This window comes from Halichoerus grypus, chromosome 10 (assembly GCF_964656455.1).
Source record: "Halichoerus grypus chromosome 10, mHalGry1.hap1.1, whole genome shotgun sequence".
NCBI classification, from domain to species: Eukaryota; Metazoa; Chordata; class Mammalia; order Carnivora; family Phocidae; genus Halichoerus; species Halichoerus grypus.
This window is the reverse complement of record NC_135721.1, coordinates 74,503,145-74,520,069: the sequence shown is the minus strand read 5'-3', so window position 1 is coordinate 74,520,069 and position 16,925 is coordinate 74,503,145. Positions and strand designations below refer to the sequence as shown.

General features: G+C 38.5%; 1 protein-coding gene across 2 annotated transcripts in view; it reads right to left on the bottom strand.

The window, feature by feature from the left end:
* The window catches only part of THADA (THADA armadillo repeat containing), a 320,063-nt gene that overhangs the window by 252,092 nt on the left and 51,046 nt on the right, over positions 1 to 16,925 (bottom strand). For both annotated transcript variants that reach the window (XM_078056617.1, XM_078056616.1), the window contains one exon: positions 10,165 to 10,274. In XM_078056617.1, the coding sequence (XP_077912743.1) occupies positions 10,165 to 10,274 (110 nt within the window). The remainder of the gene's footprint in view (positions 1 to 10,164; positions 10,275 to 16,925) is intronic.

Here is a 16,925-nt window from a genome sequence, read left to right as displayed (position 1 = left end):
CGCTGATTGTTAATAAACTTTGACGCTACCATGTTCCTTATTTCACTTTCCTTATTTTTCATTTGCTAACAATTTAAATAATTCTAAATAATGCAAAAAAAAAAAAAAAGAATTTGTTTTGGGGGTCAAAACCAGAATTTGTCCCCAATCCTGATACAAAGCCAATGATGCATGTTTACTCAAACTTAACATCATCAGTCATCGCCATCATCATCTGAGTGAAAACAGCCATGAACAATAATTTCAAAAAATAACACTCTGAGCCTGGCTCTTGAGACTAGGACACTTAGAACCCTAAAACAGTGCATATCACATCAGAGTAAATGACACACAAGCAACCAAAGGGGGAATAATTGGGTCTGGTCTGATATCCAAAACAAAGACTTTGATTCCTTCATACAGATGAAAACAGAGGAACCTGAAAAACATATACCTAGTTACATTAAAACAAAGAACCAAACAAACAAAAGTGAGGGAAAGTAGAAGAAAGATAATCTGATAATTTAAGAATCATCTCTAAATGTCTACCATATTAATGCTGTTATGAGGAATTCCAGTTTTCTCAGTCACCCAAGTTCAAAGTTTTGTAAAGCAAAGCTTTAGCTGCCTACAACATAAAAAACAAGTCAGACTTGACTTTGAACTGGAGTGGGACGGCGGGGCTACACCCCTACCCATGAGGCAGCATACTGTTTTGGTTTAGAAGAGAAAAATTACCCACAATGTAGAAAGAAGGTTTTGCTTTCACAAGCTACATGCTTTAAATATTCCATGCACTAGCCAAAAATCATCCACTGATGATACTGAGCAAATGGATCTAAGATTCCAAGTACCAGTAAGAAAAGAGTCAAGAGTGGGGTGCCTGGGTGGCTCAGTCGGTTAAGCATCTGCCTTCGGCTCAGGTCATGATCCCAGACTCCTGGGATGGAGCCCTGCATTGGGCTCCCTGCTCTGCGGAGAGCCTGCTTCTCCCTCTCCCACTCCCCCTGCTTGTGTTCCCTCTCTCGCTGTCTCTCTCTCTGTCGAATAAATAAATAAAATCTTTAAAAAAAAAAAAAAGAAAAGAGTCAAGAGGAGAATAAAAAAGAGCGTGGAGAGATATAGTACACTTTCTGGGAACAAAAACTTTATCTCCATTTATTTTACACATTCATGTAGTTGCTCAGATGTCCTATCTAGCTCCTCTGCCCTCTTCTATACAACTCCATAACACACACATATGTACCTTATTTGTTGATGATCTTAAAGCTACCTTCTGGGATCCATACATACTAATTTTTATATCCATTTGGTTGGAGACTCTCAGAAAAAAAAAATATATATATATATCCAGGGAGTAGAAAATCCAGAATCCTTATCCTGGGACTCTCAAAGTCCTACATATTTGGACAATCTCCTTCAGCTTCATCTTACTGCTTGGAAAGCTCTTCCCAGAAAGCTGCTGCTGATTGTCCTTCAAGCCGTGGCTTACTTTAGCATAAAGGAAAGAAAGATTTTTCCTTACCACCAAACTTTATCACGTCAGATTACATATTACTATCTGATAGTTTCTTATTATTCTCTAAATGTCCTTTATAAACATGGAGTTATATAAACTCCATGATGCAGGGACACTTTCTGTCCTATCCACTTCTCTCATCCCAGCACCTTGTAACAGGGCCTGCCACCCAATCAGGAACTCAACAAATACCTGTTGAATAAATGAACAACCTATAACTCGGCAACTCTGTTAAGAGTGCCATTCTAAAAAACCAGCTTGACAAAGAGGGGTATAGTAACTGGAGAAGAAAGTACGAACAAAAGTGCTTTCCAACGACAACAGGTGCCACTGCATTAGAGCCAGCAGGCGGCATTGATTTTTCTTCCCGTCACCTGGGACAGAAAAGCTCAGTACGTGGAACGTTTTCTTGGTCCTTTCATTTCTGCCTTGAAAATTATCTAGTTTACTTCTCTAATCCCAAAGATTAGAATGCTGGGCTCGAAGTTCCTCTAAGAACAAGAACCAAGTCTTAGCAGTATTTTTTCTATGAGGCCCACCCATCACAATTTCTTATATATAACAGGTAATGGATAAGCTTTTGTTGGACTGCGAATCTCTGAAGCAGTTTCAAAAAACATTGGATCCTAGTGCCAGTTCCGTTTACTAACTAGTTGTGGGGCTATGGACCAATCACTTGATTTCTTAGTGTTTAAGAATGAAAAAAAGATAATTACAAAATTGCTTTGAAATTCAATGAGACATTATTACCTGGGTTGCTGTTCCAAATAAAGAAAGCAAAGACTCTAAATTATGTAAGTACCCAAAGCTCCTGATAAGAATGTCCCCCAAAACACTGAGCCCATCATGGCCTTAGTCCTTTGTTCAGGTCCTCACATGCCCCTCTTAGTTCTACAGAGTTAAATGTTTCAAATTCAGATCCTAGTAATTTTCCCTAGGTTCACAGCAACTCTCCTGCCTATCATATCATACTCTCAATGGTCAAACAGAGCGTTTCTAACACAGCATCTGGCCCACAGGAGATGTTCAAGAAATCTTTTATTATGTTCAAGAAATCTTTTATTGAATGATTAAACAAGGACAATTAGGGTAGGTGCCAGGAGCTGCACATTAGCTGTGCCTTCAGTTAGACAGATAATTGGAAAAAACAAAACACAACAAACAACGGGTGTAGAAAAGGAGGGCTGGATGGGGCGCCTGGGTGGCTCAGTCGTTAAGCGTCTGCCTTCGGCTCAGGTCATGATCCCAGGGTCCTGGGATCGAGCCCCGCATCGGGCTCCCTGCTCAGTGGAAAGCCTGCTTCTCCCTCTCCCACTCCCCCTGCTTGTGTTCTCTCTCTCGCTGTGTCTCTCTCTGTCAGATAAATAAATAAAATCTTAAAAAAAAAAAAAAAAGAAAAAAAAGAAAAGGAGAGCTGGAACTTTAAGGCTTCTCAATGGTGAAGCACTGTGCCTATAAAAACACAATAGCCTAATCTAGAGTTTTGACTAGTCAATGAACCTTCTGTCTACTCCCCAGCAAGGAAAGATTACTTTATAAGGAAGTGATTTCAAAACTCCTGAGTTGCTGGTCCTTATGATAATGAAGGAATTGAGAGGTAAAAATGGAACCATGCAGGGCTCCCAAGAACAATGCAACAACTCTGGTTGTTTGTTTTGGTTCCTCATCACACCATCCAGAGGTCAGCAAGGAAAAGGGAAAGGTTCCTGAGTGAAGCAGTTCTTGGTTCTCTGTGCCAACTCTGTGCAATCACCAACCACGACTGTGGGGAATTCCAATCCTGCTTTTGCTAGCAAGGGCCTTTCCACTAAAAGAGCAGACCTCCTCCTTGTCTGAAGGATTGTTTGTTTTACTTCACTCCCATGTCAACTTAATACAAAATACACAGTGTCTTTAGCCTCTTGAGTATATCATACTAATTATAACTTTCTTACAAGGGATTCAAGGTTCTTCATAAGAAACTCTCACTGAAAGTTATTAATCCACAAAATACTCCTAAGAGATGGTTTATCAGTTCTAAAGGAAGTTTACTAAAAATGATCCAGCTTCCCTCTATCTTTCATGCACCCAATCCCGATTTTCCCAATCAGAAACTAGAAAGCAGCAGTATACAATGAGTAGGACGCTCAGAGCTGAAAGAGACCTGAGAAAGCTGAACCCTCTCACTTCCTCCTAGAGAGGTTAAATGGCTTTCCTCTTGTCAATAAGGCCGGTAGATGACTCAGCTCTAATTCATAAACCTCGGTATCCTTGCCTCTAAACACTGAGGGAGGTGGTGGTTGAGGGTGTGGAGTGGGAGGAATCAGACCATTCTGATTCTCCTGTTCAACAGTGTCAAAAAAAAAAAAAAAAAGGCTGACATGGGTGGGGGATGTTTTTTGGTTTTTGTTTGTCCTATGTTAAATGCTATGGCCTGAACCTCTACTAAAAGTAACAGAAATAAACAGGGCAGACCATCACTGCTGTTTAGGCCTTTGTGTTGTCTTGAACAAATCACTGGAGCAAATTATTGTTCCATAAGCAGATTAGTCCATTTTCTACCCACAAAGCTATCTCACTCATAGTGGGTAAGTATTCTAAGATAAGCAAAAAACCCGCAGACTGAAATCAAATTACATATGCCGTATACCGAACTAATTGGTCATTAGACTATTTTGTGTCAGTAAATCAGGTTCCCTGACTACAAAGTGGCTTTCCAATGGCTTCATCCATCCACCTAAGTATGGTAACCCAGAGCCATTTTTTGTTGAGTTCTGATTAGTTTTATTATTATTGTTAATTGAGAAATGTTATCTTCATTTCCTCAAACTCTTTCAGTATGGTTATTTTTCCTAACTCAGAGATTTTCTCAATCTCCAATTATTTCATAAGCTACAGTCTGCACTCATTCATTCTCTGGTCAAGTATTATGTTTATTATTTCAAGGTTCATGTTTATTATTTCAATTAAACTAAACAGTGACAGATGGGCATGAAGGCTGTGTGCATGTGCATGCACATTTTAAAAAGGTAACATAACCCTGAAGCATGGAGAAATTTTAAGCCTGAAAAATGACTTGCCCAAATGAGATCCAGTGAGAAAGCTACATATCAACAGAAGTCATCTTAACCTCCCTCACCACCATCAAATATTGTTGAGGTTTACTGCCGGCTAAAACATCAGGGGGCTATTTTGAAGCCTAAGCTGCAGGCACAGGCAGTAACAACAATGACCAAATCTAAATTGAATTACCAATAAGAAGGCCACAGGGAAAGGGCAAGATACAGTGGATTAAAAAAAGTGGTTAGAAGGGCAGATTAGATTGTCGGTTCTCTTAATATTTAATATAACCATTCCCTGTGATCAAGGAGAAAAATTAATATTGAAAACTTTGGGACTTTACTAACAGAGCTGAGATAGAGGTTACTCACTGAGAACAAGAGTCCTCTGTTATTACGTCTAAATGACTCAGTATTACTATGAGAACTTTAAAAACAAGTATTTGAAGTTCCAGAAAGAAGGTAATACCTGACTCAACTATGAAGTGGGCTTAAAAATAAAAATTCAGGGGCCAAAAACCAAAGACACCAAGATTTAGAATTTAAATATTAAAACATCCTAATTTTCCACAAATCCTTTCAATCTGCTACAGAACTGGGAAATCAAAAGGATTTCCTTTTTATATAAAGAAAAAATATGGCTTCCCAGAGTGGATTATCACTTAGTTATTCTTTATTTAATTATTAATGTTTTAAATAAAATTCATAGGACACTCAGAAATAAAAAGGTGTCTTATTTAGACACATTTGCCAAAGCAGATGTGAATAAAGGTTTAGACAAGATTGTATTTTATTTTATTAACAGTTGAATGACTTTTTCCCCAAATCTCATACATTACATTCTACACTTATTTCTTGCTCAATCGCATACTCTTTAGAGACTTGGTCTTTCGTTCTCCAGTGAAGTAGAGGAAATTATTTTTTCATTATTATAATTCAATTGTTCATAAGAAGTCTTCTATTGAATTTATATTGTAGTAGCTGTAATTAACTGATGAAATTTTAAATACATATTTAAATTACTTCTGTCTACCATCATTGTTGACGTCCATGAGTTAGCACTAGCATTTTATGACAAAAACTGCTAAATGTCAGCAGTTCATTTTTTTCAGGCCAATAATTGAAAATGACTGTAATTATTGCAATAAATAGTTGTAGGTTAAGCTATATCTCAATAGGCAGAACAATTCAAATATATGCAGAATAAGACAATATTAAGTATTCACGAATCTCCCTTCTACATTTAGAATTGTAGTCAAAAATTTAGTCCCCTTATGGTTAAGATTAATTCATGGTTGTACAAATGAAAGCTACAGTCCCTGGCCTAACACCCTACTTTAAGATTCTGTTCATTTTCACTGAAAGAACAACTTAAAATACTAAGGTTATAAAGGGTAAACAAGCAAATGTAAATTTCATCAGAAACTTGAGTTTAGAGTAATGACTTGCATGCACCTAACCATTCCAATCAAATGCTTAGGCACGTACTTATGTTTTTTGAAGAGAGTATGCATGTTTCATCCAATTCTAAACAGAAAGCACCATATAAGAAAATCATATTTTAGAAAATTAATTCAACATACTATTGTGTATGTGTGCAAGTGTCACTTTCAAAAAATTCCCAGAAAAAAAGAATAGCATCTCCCATTCCTATTTATTCTTAGATGATTGTTTAATAGCGAAGTCAGTTTACATTTGAAGACATTTTGAATAATCTTATTAAAAACCAATACAAACAATGTGGCTCATGTTTAACTCTTCAGTTATTTATCCATTAATCTCTTTAAGTGCTTCCTTCCCTAACACAGCTGTAGTTCAAGAGGTGGCCAGCAGTTGGCCTCCATTTCAGTGGATTTTCATGAAAGCCCAGATTTCTTTCTGCAAACTTTTTAAAAAGTTGTATGAAAAATAACTTTTTCATAACTTAAGAGCTTATAACAAGCTTTCCAAAGGATCCAAAAGAAACACATTTTCTTTTAAAAATAAAAACCAAACAAAAGGAAGCCACACACATTGTAAAGATGTTCTCTGCAAAACATTCTGTTCCGCAGATCTGAAATGTCTCCAAAGGGACCAAGAACCACTTGGTTTGGAAGCAACAGTTGAGAACTCATAACAGGTTGGTTAAAAGCCAACAGTGACAACCATGAGATTTTTAAAGCAGATTAGGAGTGGCTGAGATACCAGACACTGGGCCTTGCCTAGTCTCCCTGTTTCATTTACTTGAATGCCTTCAACTGTACCGTTCAACCACCCACTACAGCTGTTCAAAAGCCTCTGTCCTTGGTCCTCTGTCCTTTTCGTCTTTTATGCTATCCCCTGAAGACTGCAATCTTACTAACTACAATGGTTATGATGACAACTCCTAAACCTACATCTCTGTTTCTGTTATATCTCCCAAACTTAATTCCCTACCTCCAAGTTCTGACTTATATATTTCCACCAGGATATGCCATCATCATCTCACACACAACACATACAAAACAAATTATTCACCTTTATCAAACTTGCAGTTTCCCGGCCTCTGTTAACATTAATCCCATTGTTCTGGTCACCAAGAATTAAACCACAGGAACAATCATGGACTCCCTGGTGCCCTCCATCACTCACATTCACTTGGTTCATGTGGCAGATCGCATTTTTCAAAGATGGCCACCACAGTATCTCCCATCCCACATGTATTTCTACAGCATGACCTTACCACTTCACCATCAAACACATAATGGAGTCTAATTCCTCTCTTCTTGAATCTGGACTAGCCTTATGACTCACTTATAACCAGAAGAATGTGACCGAGGCAATGCTATGAGACTTCGGAGGCTAGGTCAGAAAAGACCATGAGGAAGGAAGGAAGGAAGGAAGGGAAAAGAAAAGACCAAGAAGCTCCTGCCTGGTTCTCTCAGAACTCTTTCTGGTGGAAGCCAGCTGCCATACATGAATGTCAACTACCTTAAGACTGCCATGCTAAGAGACAACATGTAGTCCCAACCTGGCCCAATCTTCCAGCTATCCCACTAAGTTGCAATAATATGAATAAAGCCTCCTGGATCCTCTCAACCAGTTCATCTGTCAGCTCAATGCCACCAACTGTACTTAGTAAATACACTGAGAAGAATCACCCAACTGAGCCTTGCCCTAAATCTCGACACATAAAATCATGAAATATATTATATAAATATATTATGTAAATATAATAAAATCCAGAGCTTCCTTCTAAGCATTCAATACGTTGTAAGTAGAGTTGTTACTCTGTGGGGCTGAATGTTAACTGACATGCCACTTCTTTCCCTCCATTCCCAGGGCCAACATCACAGAGGAAGAAGCTCTCATCACCTTAGATCTAGATCATTATAACTGATTCCAGGCCCTCCTCACTATAATCTGCCATTACAATCTATCTAACCTAATAGTTCGAACCGGAAAACCTCTTTTGCATACCAACACTACAATCAACACCAGTCTCGTTGATGTTTTCCATTTGTAGAAAGTTTTATAATGAAAACTTGATCTATACAACAACAGCCAGAGATCTGGGCAAACATTTTTTTTTTTTTTTTTTTTAAAGATTTTATTTATTTATTTGAGAGAGAGAGAATGAGAGAGAGCACATGAGAGTGGGGAGGGTCAGAGGGAGAAGCAGACTCCCTGCCGAGCAGGGAGCCTGATGCGGGACTCGATCCAGGGACTCCAGGATCATGACCTGAGCCGAAGGCAGTCGCTTAACCAACTGAGCCACCCAGGCGCCCTCTGGGCAAACATTCTTTTCCTTACTTTAGGGATGAAGAGATCAGAGTTAAGGAGATTAACTTTTGTATAATCTCACTGCCAACAAATAGAGTGGATATAAACAGAACTAAGAGGCTATGTCAAAGTTCACTGCTATTTCTCTGTTCTACAATGCATCCTATCATCTATCTCAGATCAAAAATGTTCAATGGCTTTCTCCATCCCCACTACAGCAAACCTACTTTCTAAATATCCTTAATTTGGTCTCAATCTATCCAGTTGTTTGGTATTGCCTACTAATACCACCACCATCACCACCACCACCACCATCACCACTACCACCATCACCACCATCACCACCACCACCATCACCACCACCACTACTACAATATGGATTACTTATTTACTTACCTAACAATATACCATGCTGATTCTAGGCTCTGAACATCTGCTCACAAAGTTTCCTCCGTTCTCCTATCTAGTTAAACCTTGCTCATGCATTAGCATAAATACCACCTCCTCTCCATTAAGTCCTACCAGCCTATCTCTGTTGCTTTCTCTCCCTTATTCCTACAGAATTTGTAAATTTCACCCAAAATTTGACAATTACATTGAATTGTTTATCTTGCTCAAGTGTGTTGGTCTCACCTTCCAGGCTGGTATTCAGCTAATACACATCCATACATACAGCCATGTTGAGCACTTACAGCCAGTGTCTGTTCTGACCAGTCAGTACTCATGACATACCATCTGTTAAATATTTTGAATTTCATCCCTGCTTATTTCCTACACTAAACAATAAGCTCTTTAAGAACAGGACCCTTGTCTTATAAAGAAGTACTATAAACTCCAATCCAAACACAGTACTAAGCACACAACTAGTGTTCAATATATATTTGATAACTGATTTGAAGGGAGTAAAGTGTGTTGTGTTATGAGAAAAAAAAATCCCTAAGTCATGTCTACACTGGAAAGAGAGACTTGAAAAGATAATAAAATATTTTCAAGATCAGCATTTTAATGTCAGGAACATTTTATAATGTATCATTTAAAGATATTCTGTGCAGCCCATAACTGCAAAATGTTCTATAAATGTTTTTACCAGGAGTGTGAAAAAAGTGTTTCAAAAATATTCAAGGAGTAGATGTCTTACCAGCCCAAAATAAAATGTTTGCTGAGGCTCCAGACTGGCAGAACTCTGCTTCATTTCAAAAAGTTTCCAGGCAATGGAAATGTTTTCCTGGAAAATACTACCTTTTATTTAGAGAACACTTGCCATGAACACTTAGTCATTAAGTAATTTAAGGTTTCCTCACAAGCTCTTTGGAGGAAATCTATTATATGAATGAATGAAATTATCAGCACCTATAATGTCAAAAAAATACATTTGGCTAAACATATGAAATTTACCTAAGTATTTTTCCAGGTAAAGGGGAAAAATCTTTGATACTTTTTGGTCATTTACTGTTCTTTAAAATTTTTCTATAATATAAAATTATGAAGAAAAACACAAAATCCTTAAGTGTTTCTCTGTAATATACACAAATCCAAAAAACTGGAAGGCTTATTTTATTCCAAATGCCAAGTAATTTTCAAACAGACAAAACGGTCATTTCATTCAATGAAAAGAAATGGTAACTTCAAAGCTATTTTTAGCAAAATCTTTGAGTTTGCTTCAAATCACCTTTCAATGGGAGAACAACTTGGTTTGGACATGTCACTCAATCATCTGCAGTAACTCATACAACGAAACCTAAGAAAACAATGTCTTCCAAGAGTTTGAAGCCAACTAAGTCTTATTCTTTTAAACATCAAAAGACACAAGTAAATTTTACTTCGAGCACATGGTTTGTGCATTTAGTCTTTTAAAAATGTACACAAAAGGATATTTGTTTTGTTTACCTGTTTAGTATTTCAGTAAGTTTCACAAAGCCAGTGTAAGCCAGTTCAAACGCTCCTCTGTGCCTGGACTGTAAGAGGTGTTGTTTAAAGTAATCTCCTATTTCTTTTACCTTTAAAACAAAATAAAAAATAAATGTGTGATTTATGCTTACCTACAGTTACAGATACATTTATGTCAGTAATACCATTGAGAACTCAGAACTAGATCTTTATCCGTTTAGCACTGACTTTGTGACAGGTAGTATTTTAAGTGTTTTTGTAATATCACATTTAATCCTCACGGTAAATTCCATGAAATAAGTTCTATTATCATCTCTACTTTTCAATAGGGACGAGGCCCAGAAAGGCCAAGTAACTTATTCAAGGTCACACAGCAAGTTAGTAGCAGAGCCAGGACATAAACGCAGGCAGTCTGGCTCCAGTCATCATCTGTAACTGCTAGACTAGAACTGCCTCCCTACACCAGCTTCACAAACCTCGCTGTGTTCTCTGTTAGCTTGTACCACTCAACACCAACAGCAAGTCACACAAAGTGACAAGCCTTACATGCCTAAGCCTGGGTGAAATAATTAGCTTTTTCGGTTCAAAAATCTTTTTTCTACTGTGGTTAAAATATACATAAAATAAATTTAACATTTTTTAAAAAGATTTTATTTATTTATTTGAGAGAGAGAGAGAGAGCACAAGTCAGGGAGGGGCAGAGGGAGAAGGAGAAGCAGACGCCCCGCTGAGCAGGGAGCCCAACATAGGACTCGATCCCAGGACCCTGGGATTATGACCTGAGCCAAGGGCAGACGCTTAACCGACTGAGCCACCCAGGAGCCCCTAAAATGTACTGTTTTTAATGTATACAGTTCCGTGGCACTCCGTCTATTCATATTGTTGTGTAACCATCAGCACCACCCATCTACAGAACTTTTTCACCTTCCCAAACTGAAACTCCAGTCCACTGGACAGTAACTCCAATAATTACTGTTTAGAGATAAACAATTAGTGGCAATGCAAGACTTGTGCAAAGGGAGTCCTGAAAATTGAAAATTGACAGGCTTCACGCTGAGTCAGAACCATGGAATTTTCCACAATGCTACCTGATCACTTTCCTACATATTGCCTTTCTGCATGCAAGTTTAGACAAATAACAAATATGATAATATATTTTAAGGAAGGCAAGACTAACAATTAGTTGTTGATGAGGTTTTGTACAGAATTAACTGGTAAACTGGGCTAACTGTACTTTTATACCAGGAAGATTTGGTGGTTATTGACTTTAGAAAATCCAAATTTTGTATAAAGCTCAGGACCAAAGCTGTAATTGGCTCTCTTGATCCAAGTCTCCCCAGCAGGTCACAGTACGGTGGAAAGGCAAGCTATTCCAAGATAGCTCAGATATGCTTACCTAAAACACCTTCTACCTCAGCACAGTGACTAGGTTAGTGCCCTGCACACGAGAGATAATAAACAGTACAAGGTGTAAACGTTTGACCGTGAGCAAGTGTCTCAGTCTCCTCATCTATAAACTGGGTATAACAATAGTACTTGCCTCAAAGATTGTATATTAAAATAAGTTAATAAAACTAAAAGTGCAGAACAGGCCCATAATCTATAATCCCATTCAGTTCTGGGTTTCCAAATAGAGGAAAAGTAAAGACGTACTCCATACTCAAAATATATCTGATTATAGAGAGGTAACAAGTGATACACTTAGAGAAATAAGAAACAGACATAAAACAGATATAAAACAACAAAGAACCAGAAAAGCAGTATATAATAGGATTTTTAAAATTCTAACACTTTAATAACCCAAGAGTGACACGTCATGTTCTTCAGCTAAAGTTTTCAGGTAAAGATCTTACGATACTCCTAATTTTTAATATTTTTTGAGTCACATACAACTAGCTATCAAAACCACCGTCAGGGTAAGCTTTATCATTTTCTCTTCAATACAGTAATTTCAGAGCGTATTTTGACCAGAATTATCAAGCCTTTAATCTGAATTTAACCCCCAAGATAGACCTAAAACTCAATAATCCTACAAAATGGGGACCAGAACTTCACTCAGCTAACTTGTTATGGGTATCATTTCTATTATTAGAGAAATAAAAGAAGATTTCTAAGAATAGGTATTTTAAGCCACAGAAAATAAAAACAGCAAGTCATAAAGATGGGGTCTAACTTCCTTAATTTTTTTTTTCTAAAATGTTACAGATAGTAAAACATACTTCAGGAAAACACAAATGTTAACTGTTAAAGTGCTTCTCTGTGAACTTAAAACAGTTCACCATCTAGTTCTTAAGCAAAGATTTGATGTTCAGCTTCCTTTATCCTGTTTAAAGGAACCTAAACCAAAAAACATAATAAAATCAAAGATCTCAGAAGTGTGACCAGTACATGGGTCTTCTCAAGGATGGACCTCAATTTTAGGTAATCCTGGCCTCAGGAAACAGAATGAGGTTCTAAGGATACAAGTAAGAAGTAGACAGTTTTCCCTCATTTCATTCTGAACATAATCTCCCAACAAACTCACCTAGGTAATACTATGAATTCTTGCCTTTGAAGAGAGTATACAGTGTCTGACAATCAGTAAATATTTCTTTAGCACCCAGCCAAATGCTTAGCAGCTTAGTGCTAGGGTAGACAGGGAGGAACAAAACAGGACATCTGTCCTCAAGAGGCTTTCAGTTCAGACAAAACCAATATGCTGAATGGTACCCATCAGATGCCTAACAGCTCCAAGAAATGAAAGATCCTTCTGCCCTAGAATAAATTATTACAAGAAGCTTCATGTTTAGACCTTGAACTGGATATACTTGGGTGGACCAAAATGGAAGAGGGTAATGAACACGGGAAGAGGCTGGGTGGCTAGAAGGAATGAGCATTTATTAAGTCCCTGCTACCTCCCAGACCACTACTGGATCTTTCTATATGAATGAACACAGAATATAAAAGTGAAGGTTAGCAGACCTGGCTGAATGACCTTAAGGTTTCATACTAGAAAACAGTGGAAGACAGGGTTGCAAGTTGGACATGGACCCCATTACCAAGGGTAGGAGGAGTCAGCAGGGCAGTGTGGCAGCTGGACAGGGAAAAGGGTAATCAGGCTACAAGAAACAGATCTGACCCAAACAACTTAGAAAATTAATGACAACAGTCAGAACCAGAAATAGAATTTTTTTTAAGGATTTTTTTTTTATTTGAGAGAAAGAGCGAGCGAGCACGAGTGGGGGGGCGTGCAGAGGGAGAGGGAGAAGCAGCCTCCCTGCTGAGGCAGGGAGCTCGATGCTGGACTTGATCCCAGGACTCTGAGATCACGACCCAAGCCAAAGGCTCAGCTGACTCAGTCACCCAGGTGCCCCCAGAAACAGGATTTTTAAATTTATTTTTAAAATGCAGAAGTCCTCTGAAAGCTCTGAACCAATTGCCTTTTTATTAGATGCTACTAAAGTCCTATCTAAAGTTCACAAAAACATGGATGATGTCTTCACAAAATATTTTCTTTTTTTTTTTTTAAAGATTTTATTTTATTTATTTGACAGAGAGAGACATAGCGAGAGAGGGAACACAAGCAGGGGGAGTAGGAGAGGGAGAAGCAGGCTTCCCCGCGGTGCAGGGAGCCCGATGTGGGGCTCGATCCCAGGACCCTGGGATCATGACCTGAGCCGAAGGCAGACGCTTAACGACTGAGCCACCCAGGCGCCCCCACAAAATATTTTCTTAATGAATAACATACATCTCAAGATTTTTAAAAGGGAATAAAGGTAAAAAGGTAAAAAAAAAGGGGGGGCACTGATTTCTATTTTTTTTTTTAATTAAAGATTTTTATTTATTCATTTGACAGAGAGAGACACAGTGAGAGAGGGAACACAAGCAGGGGGAGTGGAGAGGGAGAAGCAGGCTTCCTGCGGATCAGGGAGCCCGATGTGGGGCTCGATCCCGGGACTCCGGGATCATGACCTGAGCCGAAGGCAGACGCTTAACAACTGAGCCACCCAGGCACCCCTGATTTTTATTCTTAAAATTAAATTCTAGTCACTATCTTTTTAAATTTAGCAGATCCTGGTTCTAAATTTTCATAAAACCCATTTCAACAGGCCAATTAACATGCTTTCTAGATTTACAGGGTATAAATTTCCATAGGGGAAAATAGCTACATGCCATGTCTTTAGGCATCTATAACTCACCAGTGGACAAATTAGGGGAGTTAAATGCTCATCTAGAGCCTAAAACCCACAAAGGGCAAATTTAAATACATTTTTAAAAATTTGTCCTTTATCGATAGAAATACAGCTGAAAAATCAAGGCTAATTCCACTAATTCTAAAGTAGATAAACCCAAGAGGATTTAAGTATTGGTGGAATGATGGGGCGCCTGGGTGGCTCAGTCGTTAAGCGTCTGCCTTCGGCTCAGGTCATGATCCCAGGGTCCTGGGATCGAGCCCCGCATCGGGCTCCCTGCTCAGTGGAAAGCCTGCTTCTCCCTCTCCCACTCCCCCTGCTTGTGTTCTCTCTCTCGCTGTGTCTCTCTCTGTCAGATAAATAAATAAAATCTTTAAAAAAAAAAAAAAAAAAGTATTGGTGGAATGTTTCTACAAAAGCATATGCAGTGGTTAAGCTGTGATACTCTGGAGCCGGGAGGGCTGAGTTCAGGAACCCTACTCAGCCTCCTTATTAATATAAGCTAATTAAGCCAGTTCCTTCACCTGTGAAATGGGACTAAAACTAGAACCTACTTCATAGGATTATTCTGAGAAATAAGTCAGATTACACATACAAGCATGTAGCAGAGCACCTGGCAGACTAGCAAACAGTAAATGTCTGTTTTTGTTTTTATTTTGTATCATCAAGTATTGAGACTTAATCCCTTAATTTTAATTTTGACTTTAGGACACAGCTACTTCGTATAACCTTAGGAATGTCATTAATTCCACTTTGGTTAAATAGAACAGTTTATAAAAGTTTAGATGACAGTAAGATAATTAATGTTTTAAACTGTATATTCTCTACTATAGGGATTTCTTACTAACAGTGGGGATTCTTCAAAGCCCAAACATTGCTCCCCTACATAATAACAACAAAGATAAGAGTTTTCTGGTATTTAGGGGCCCTGGGTGGCTCAGTCGGTTAAGCATCTGCCTTCGGCTCAGGTCATGATCCCAGGGTCCTGGGATCGAGCCCCACATTGGGCTCCCTGCTCAATGGGGGGTCTGCTTCTCCCTCTTCCTCCCTACCCCCCTCCCGCTCATGCTTGTGCGCGCGTGTGCACTCTCTCTCTCTCTCTCTCTCAAGTAAATAAAATCTTTTAAAAAAATAGTTTTCTGGTATTTAGACATCTTCTTACCAGCAGTTTACTCTTTGCTTTCTAGCAAATTCTTAATCATGTGCCCTTTTAACTGGTGTCCTTTACTCTAACTTTTAAAAATGAATTTGTCTTGCATCCCTTATTACATTTCTAAGCCCTTCGAGGTCAGAGAACCACATATTACATTTCTTTATGTTCCCACAACACCCTTGTAGTATGGCAGTCAATAAACAGGTGACTAAAAGATATGTTTAATTCCATTTCATAGCTTAAAAATGGTAACCTGCATTCAGTACAATTCAATGAATACTTACTCATAATTTCTAAAAAAATAAACTCTGGCAAAACACAAAAGGCAATTTCTTTAAGACTGACAGATGCTAATAAACATATATCCCCTGTTGTCCATTACAGAAAACCTAACACAGTAACAAAAGGCACTGAGAAAAATGTGTAAACCCATTTAGCCATGTACATCCTAAAAATTACAACAGAATCTACAGTAGGAATTTTTAAAAATAGCTAATTTAATTGTTGGTAATTATTTTTGTTCAGGCGATTTCTGTGGCGATAATTACTAGGAAAGGAAAGCAGGTATGAAAAATCTACCCCAAAGCTTCTTTTTAGGAACACTAGAGGAAATATATAAATGTATGAATTGATACTCCAGATAGAGGAAGTTGTTTAAAAAAAATAAGCAGGCACTGGGTATCCAATATCCCTTGGAAAGAGGACCAACAAAATGTATCAAGCAAAAGCTCTACATCAGCAAAACATCCAGCTTGAAACCTAGACACACACCAGCCAGGAAGTTGTGAGATAAGGTTGCACGTACTGCCCACTCTTTAAGGGTCTCGACTTACATCCCTCAAAGTTGGTTTTATCTCTGCTTCTTGTACAGGGACATTATGAAAGAACCTTTCATTAGGTGATTACCTTGCAGGAGGAAAGTCAGACTTGCCTCTGAATGAACACATTTTCCTCTTGCTGAAGCCGTGGAGGACACACTGCTTTGCAAGAAGTGATTTAGGGAAATGAATCATTTGCTAAAAAGCTCAGTAGCAAGTTGCCTTACTGTCCTGTTGCTTGTAAAAGTCTGGTTGGGTAGGGGAAGTAGGGAAGATTAAATTTAAAGAAAAGTTAAATGAGCAGTTCAGAACAAAGGCAGCACTGTGCTGTGTCTGAACGCAGGCTGGAAAGGAGAACTGGGTTCCCCTCCCGCAACTGCCACAAGCCAGCTTTGTGATCTTGGGCAAACCAGGTAACACCCGAGGGCTTCAGTTTGCCCTTGTACAAGAGGGCTGGATCCTATCATCCCTGTGACCCTTCCAGCTCTAATAGTCTGTGAATACAGCACTGAATACTCAGTCACAAACAGGAACCAGTCCTTCTCATTCCGCAGCAAATTGTAATCTTCAAAATGATCTCACTGCCTGCCAGCTGGTTAGAAACCACCCTCATGTATG